General features: G+C 38.0%; 1 protein-coding gene across 3 annotated transcripts in view; it reads right to left on the bottom strand.

Moving 5' to 3' along the window:
• Positions 1-5,825: 5,825 nt before the first annotated feature.
• The window catches only part of dlgap3 (discs, large (Drosophila) homolog-associated protein 3), a 143,014-nt gene continuing 140,968 nt past the window's right edge, over positions 5,826-7,871 (bottom strand). For all 3 annotated transcript variants that reach the window (XM_027175943.2, XM_047808100.1, XM_027175944.2), the window contains 3 exons: positions 7,056-7,147; positions 6,745-6,891; positions 5,826-6,323 (listed from right to left, as the gene is read on the bottom strand). In XM_027175943.2, the coding sequence (XP_027031744.2) occupies positions 6,006-6,323; positions 6,745-6,891; positions 7,056-7,147 (557 nt within the window). In that variant the 3' untranslated portion in view covers positions 5,826-6,005. The remainder of the gene's footprint in view (positions 6,324-6,744; positions 6,892-7,055; positions 7,148-7,871) is intronic.

Raw genomic sequence — 7,871 nt, 5'->3', positions numbered from 1 at the left:
CATTGAGTTGAGGCCGGTTTATTTTTTGTGTAAAATTCTGTTGGTCGATTTTTACTTAATTGTACAAAGTCCTACGGTGCTGTGAAAAAGTATTTGCCTCTTCCTGATGTTTGTTTGTTTATTTATTTATTTATTTATTTTTGCATATTTAACATCTAAATGATCCTGAAAATGAAAATTAAGCACATTTGTGGGGAAGCTGAGTTCAATTTTACTTGCCACCCCCAGGCTGAGTACAAAAAAAAAAAAAAAAAATCAGGAAACATCAGCAAATACTTTCACAGCACTGTATAAGGTTCAACATCCTATGTATGGCAGCGGTCTTTTTTGGGACACACACACACAGAGAAACAACTGGACAGGGTTGTTAGACCTTGCTAAAATAGCTTTATCATAATTTTAAAAAAATGTTTACAGCCATTAACAGTGTTACATTCTGTGTTAGGTTAACCACATCACAGTGAGCCTTCTGTCTTTATTTTCAGCTACTGCACATTTAGCTGTACACGTCTATGGCAAGGGAACAATGACTTACTGAATCTAAAACAGCTGTCACAGGCCCTCAGTGGTTAGCTGCAATTCTTTTCCAAAAACAAACTTCAGTAAATGATTTATATTCTACATCAACAGGTTGAAGTATGCTATTGCTGTTTGATCTAGCCTGTAAAAATGGCAAGAAAAAAAAAGTATAAAATTAAAAACAATAATTTGCCTTTATTACAATTTAAATAATAAAAACAATGAATGATTGAAATATTTAGTCAAACAGAACGGTGAAATTCAGTGCTATATTCTTTAAACTGGTCCATGAATGAAGAAGGAACAAATAAAGGAGTGTAAACTTAGTTTGCTACATTACAGAATGCCCACATTTTTTTTTTCTGTCAGAGTAAAAAATGATCAAAAGAAATGTTTTAAATGTAATGTTACATGATGTAATTCATTATACTTCAGGTGCTATGAACAAGCTGATAACCCATTTAAAAATCTCATCCATAATCTTGCATGCAGCAGCCCTGGTCTAGCAGAATATAGTAAAATTTACTAAATTTTAAAACATGTATATTCTTCCAGCCCACCTTCTATTTTAGCAGCAAGAAAAAAATGTAATCTAATTAAGGTAGTTCTCTGTACATTATAAATGCTAGTTATGTATGTAAATAAGGTTCTATAAACACCAGATAACCTCCACAAGTTAGAAGAACCTTCAGTTTGTGCACATACATCTTGAGATCTTCCAAAAACATCATTAAATGATGTATGACACAGTTTTTGCAATAAATAGAAGTACATATTACCGGCAGGTCCTTTTTTTTTTTTTTGCAAATAAATAGATTCTGGTTATTATCTGGGGTTCACAGAGCCATGGTTGCTAGTGTTCTATTTCACCCCTCCTAATGGCCATGGGCTGTGAGAATATCCTATACTATACCACAATGTCATGGGGAGCAGGAAACAGCTTAACATAGGCCCATGTACAAGGCACCATGTACAAGGAATGTTTGGCACCATTAGTGACAGCAGTAGTATAAATTAAGGTCTTGCTGGTCATCTTGTAATAATGAGAAGGTCTCTGTGGCTTAGTTGCTAAATTATGTGCAATTTGGGAAAAGTCATCATTAACAGAGGAAAAGCATAGGGCAGTGCATCTCCGCCAGGGAGAACCACAATTGTCAATGTTAATGTCCACCTGCACATTGCGAGACATTTCCAGGATTTGGGTTACCAAATACTCTCAGGCACAATGATAGAGCCCTGGTAGTACAGCTCTGGTTCTCACAGAGCCTAACCATGGGTGGATCAGCTTGTGGGGAATCTGTGCAAAGCTTTCAACATGTTGGTATCAAAATCTCACTGTCATAACATTGTCTCACTGAACCAACCTGTACTGACTTCTCAGATGCACAATCTGACACAATCTGAAGGCTAGACAGATGTCTCTGAGTTCCTGCTGGTTGATGTTTTCTGATATTAAACTCAGGAGGTCAATAAGTCCATGTGACCCTAAACTGCTCCCCAGCAAGTAAGGGTTGTGTCTATGGTAACTGTTTCTGTCCAGTGGGGAACTTCTGTCAAGTGGCTATAAAAGTCATCCATCTCCAAGAAGAATAATACATATCTCTTTGGCATTCCAGGCCTAGTACTAGAATGATAACCCACTTCTAAAAACTCATAGTTCCAGACTACAAGGATTACCACTGCAGATGCCATGAACAATCCTAGCATCCTCAAGAAGGTACTGTGCATATTGACCTTGCCAAGTAAAAAGCATATTAATGTTTCCCACACATTCAGGTGTCAGGGTAGCTTAAATTCGTAGTGAATTCGATAGCCTCAAGAAAATTTAGGGAGTAGAGGTGGAACTGGAGTTTGCATTCTTGCAAAAACGCACATGGGTGATACAGTTGCTGCCCAACATTGGTGAATGCTTCACAACATTGGTGAATGGGCAGTGAGTGATATGGCTAAACAGATAATACAATGGGTGCACTGAGGGATGAATAAAGCCAGCTGATATATCATGCCCACTCAGCAGTGACTATGGAGTGGTATGACCATGGATAACCACTCAACCACATCATATATCCATAGGCATTTTGGTGGGCAAGATGAGGATATATAAGTAATACGTGGAGGAGATGATGCTAAGGGACAACCCAACCCAGCAGGGAAAGGTGAGTCTACTTATTAATAACAGTACCCAGCACAGACATCCATAGCTTAACAAGAAAGGGTGCTTGCAATATATCCACAATATACTAAGTGAGGTAGAAGACATGAGAGGAGGCTATTAGTAGCTTTGCAGTTTGTGGTTTACATGTAGTCCAAAGGTGTGTGAGGTGAGAAAAAGTAAAGTAACCATGACTGTTAATGATGACAACAGTATTTTATACAAATACTGCTTCATATGTCACTCTGCTTCATATGTTTGAAGGGCTCAGAAAAGATATCCAGCTGATTGTCCCTGGTGGTTAGTAGAGGTGAAATAGAATATACCCTTTGCAAATACATATTTTCCATAGTCTAAACATAGAGGTTAAGGAACAACTTTCTCTTTATAATGCGATAATAATTATTGTCATGATAATCCATATAATACAATAACTTCCAATGCAACAGATATATTTACATAATAGTAAAACAGAGTGAAAGGATATATTTAATTACACAGTAATTGTTTAAAAGTCTATGACCCATGTGATATCCAGTGATTAAGTACTGCACTGATTCATTATAGAGCAGAAAAAAATCTACACCACAGTGCCTTGAACACACACTGCTACAAAGCTTTTCTGTGCTACCAAAATATAATCATCAGCTGCACAATCTAATGCTAATGATATTATGATGAGGACCAGGCCTGCAGGCTGCTTTTGTACTAGAAGCCCCTAACAGAGATGCGACAGAGAATCCTTGTTATGTGTGTTTTGTTAACTCAAGGCATGGGACAGATACGTGTAGAATAGAAAGTGTGCAGAAAGTGCCATCTGTTCTTCCTCATATTCCATGTACCCCCATATATGGCTGGGTCATGTTTCAGATACGATAGTTGAGGCAGAGAGGTGTACAGACAACTGCAGCGTGTACGCTTTCGCTGGAAGATTGTTCATCCGTTTTTTCTGGGACACACTTTGCCTAATGGACAAATGTTTCAATCACTGTGAGAAGATGATTCTGTCAGTCTTCCAAACATCCAAACAATGGGTCCATCCAAAATGTAAATGCCTGATGCTTTGAAATAATAAATAAATAAATAAATAAATGAATAAAACAACCAATCAAACAACAGTAGAATCAAGATTTCATTTTTGTATAAGAAAAAAAATTAAAAATAAAATCAAAGTTCCTTCGGTAAACATTAAAATCATGAGTCTAGAAGGACAACTAGAAATGTGGAGTCCAGTATGCCAAATGTAGAGAAGTCCTTCACAGTGGAAAAGGGAATAGTCTTTTGTGCTTTCCTGTTTTCTGACATGCCGAGCCAGATATTTGATATATTTGACATTCCCCTAATTTTTAGAAGCTGTTGATCTGCAATTTAGAAATACAATAAGGAGATAAAGGCTATATATAAGTGCAGTAATTGCCATTCATACTAATACTAAAAGTGGGTTAGTTAAAAACAGACAAACAAACAAATAAATAAATAAAATTATTAATTAAACAAAATAAAAAAATTAACCAAATAATTAAATAACAGCATAACTGGCACGATGGATTCACTGAAAAAAAGTATAAATAGTTAAACATGAATGTATTAAAAGGCATGCATGTTACATAGATTACTGGGTGAAGTGAATATCCAGTAATAGTGTTACAAACTGAATTTTCAGAATTATACCTATTTCATATGAATAACATACTTTATATTGAGTAAAATATCATAGTCAGTTGAAAAGCCACACAAAGTGCTAATTAGGCACAACTAGTCTATACAGGACAACAAAGACTATAAGTGACTCCTGGATCTTCTTTAATTCAAAATCCACACCAGTAACCTATCAAAGGTTGAGGTCAAGAGTGAGAGAAGAGAAATCGGGCACTTCAAGCAGCAGGCTCCATATGACTTCATAGAGATATTTAACAACATTTAGGCAACAGTGATATTCCAGATAATGTGACACCACAGAGATATCCTGCCCTTTTCTTTGTTTTCCTTCTTTTCATTTCTAGTAAACTGATTAATACTTAGGGTTAGAGTTAGGGATAGGGATTTCTCTTTTCATATTGAAATCTAAAAATGTAATTTATAAAATATACAATTTCCTATTAAATACTTCTTTAGATAAGTTTTCTAGAGTCGGAAGAAAAACATGTACCTGTACCAAAATGACATTTGCAAGATGATGAGCAATCGGTGTAAGGGCAGCTGTTACCTTGCATTATTTGAACAAAGGAAAACACTGACTTTTTGCACACACACGCACACACACGCACGCACACACAAAATGTTATAAGGAAATTAAAACAGTGTATTAAGTAAATGAAAACACATCCAGGCAAATCTTCTGAGGTATCAGCAATTTCCTTCGCTGTAAAGGGGCATGGCATATATTCAGCATTTTAAAGACACCTAAAACACAAAAAAAATTAAGATCACACGTCTAAACCCAGTGTTTTTTATACTCTTCCACCTAAATATATAAGAGGCTAGTGTTTCTTACTAGGTAATATTGACTTTACTATAGCAGATCACACTTTCCTCTATTTCATTTTCTTTCTTTGTTTTTTCCTTTTTTTTACACTGAAGGTCAAAGGTGACGAGGGGAGACTGACATGCTTCCTGTTCCTAAACTAAATTACCAGGATGGAGATTGTCTCTGTGTGACTAAAGCAGAAAAAGTATCAGATGAAGAAACTTGAGAAGTTTACTTTCTATCCTCAATGGATTGTATAAATGTAACATAAATGGGTGCTTTGACTGTAAGGGATTCTCCTGTTAAACACTGGCCATTAACAGTCAGACATCTGACCTGTTGCGCCTAAATGATACTGCAAGTGCAGTTCAAAGGGACAGAGCCCAAATTCATAAAATGCAGGCCTGAGATTTAGGGATGCACTTATCTGACTTGGCCACAAGAGTGTGCTGCTGTTTCACAGTGAGAGGAGCTACTGTCACCACCCTGGCAAAACTAAATGCAAAGTTTAGGTATCAAGACTATATCAAAAGAGAGTCTGCTATTTGTAGCTAAATTTCTAAAATCCTCTCACCAAGACAATGTTGCACCCGTATTCCGCGGAGGCATTTATTGAAAAAGTCCTAAGGTTTTGGGATATTAAATAAGCCTTGTGAAAGAAAAAAAACCCAGTCTCATACCACATGGTTGTGCTGGTGCGAGCCCTTTTAATTAGTGAGGATCACAAGCGAGTGAGCTCTCTTCCAGAAAATACCCATGTTGCCTCTTTTCCAACTCATTTGAATCACGCTTGGTACGTGAGCTACACTGTGGGTCACTCAAAGGGAGAGGAAACTTGCTATATTGGTTTTACTGATCTTGGCTGGCTCACAGTCTGGTCTGGGCCTCAGGGATGTAGATCTCGATGCTATCCCCACTCTCTGTGGCTGAATTCTGACGGAAAGAAGCAGCTCGCTTAGGGCCTGCTTGAAGGAGCCTCCGCCTCGCCTCCAGCCTCTGCCGATCACCCAACTCTAGGGATTTCTCCCGCAATGGCAAGGGTACAGGCATGCTACGACCACGAGAGATCATTAGTGTGCCACCAGTGTTTCCAACTCCTGCCTCTGCCATGCTTTCTGCCCGCAGACTTCCAGTCACTCCACCCACTGGCTTCTTTGGTAATGGAGGAGGAAGCTTTGTCTCTTCCTGACAACGATGTTTGGTAGTAGTGAGGGCACAGAATGAGTAATGAAGAGTGATAGATGTGGATGTGGATGTAGAGCATTTGCAAACATAGGACAAAGGACACCAAATACAAGCATACAATACCAAGGGAGTCATGCAGAAGAAGAAGAAAGGCCATGTCATTATAATGCAGATGGAAAAGGAAAAACAGAGAGAAGAGAAATTTACATTAGTTCACGATAGTAATGTTTTAATAATTCAGAAAGAACAGAATGTGTGGTTTGGCAGTGTTCTACATAATTGTTCCATCGCTACTTTGGTGTTTCTTAGGTAGCCGTGGATTGCCAGTTACAGTTATACAAACAGCTCCTCTGCCCACTGAAGATTTGGCTCTTTGGTTGATCTGGGCATACAGTGGCTCTGAATGACTCTTCAGTCTCACCTTCTTCTCGTGAGGCAGCCTCCAGCCTGATTCCTTGATCCTCTGTAGGTCTTGAAACTTCACACGCACCTCCTCAATGGCTAACTGCAGCAGGTCCCAGAAAGCAGCCAGGTCCTGGGTGGTGGGCTGGGGATATGCTGTCGGGTCCTGAGGGGCGGTGTAAGGAGTTAAAACTAGTGCCTCAGATTACAGCAGCATGTTTTCCAAATCTCACAGTAACTAAACAATAATGAAGTTGTAATGAAATTCATCAGTGTTTCCCTAGTGAGTGGAATCAGGCTAGGAGGAGACAGGAAACGTTTGCTGCTTACCACGCTTTGCTGGCACATTCGGAAGAACTGCTGCACCTTTTGGGACATTAACATCTGTGCACCGCCCACTGCTGCTCTGATCAGCTCCAACACTACAGGAGAGGAGAGAAGAGCATAGCGGAAAGCACACTGACTTACTTTAAGACTGAATTCAGACGTTGTATTCACTATTGTGTTCTTGATTCAGGCCTATCATTTCTTTAAAATATAAAGCATGAGGTGACCTTTTATGTGTATACTTAGGGATTCGACTTGATAAATAAATTAGTGCAAATAAGGGAAGTATACTATGCTTTAAAAGACTAGTATACTAAGCGAGCGATCATCAATTACCTTTTTTGTAGTAGACAGTGATTTGCATTAGCTTTGTCCACTTGTTAGGGGTGTTACACTTAGTTTACCAGCAGTAATGGACTTTTATTAATTTTATTAATTAATTAATTTTTTAAAACGTTTTATGGTAGGCATTAGTCCAGCAGTTACCCCACACTACACTGACATATGAGGCAGCTAACACATTTCTCTAGTAAAAGACAAGCTTTCTATTTTTATGCATTTATTTAAAACATTAGTAAAACTGTAATCTGCCAGAAAAACAAACAAACAAGTAGCTTATAGATAATAAGCTTCAAAAGTCTGTATCCCAAGCTTGAGTTAGTGCTGGCTATAAGCCAAATAAGCCAAGATAAAACAGACTATGGTTGTAACTGAACAATGATAACAAAGACTCCAATTAGATGGTAGTTTAATTAGTTAGATAGCTTACATTTTAAGGGTTGCAAGGTACAGGCATATGTGTGTTAGTTGTTGACCTTC

The sequence above is a fragment of the Tachysurus fulvidraco genome, chromosome 24, assembly GCF_022655615.1.
Source record: "Tachysurus fulvidraco isolate hzauxx_2018 chromosome 24, HZAU_PFXX_2.0, whole genome shotgun sequence".
Classification (NCBI taxonomy): domain Eukaryota; kingdom Metazoa; phylum Chordata; class Actinopteri; order Siluriformes; family Bagridae; genus Tachysurus; species Tachysurus fulvidraco.
This window is presented reverse-complemented; position numbering and strand designations above follow the sequence as displayed.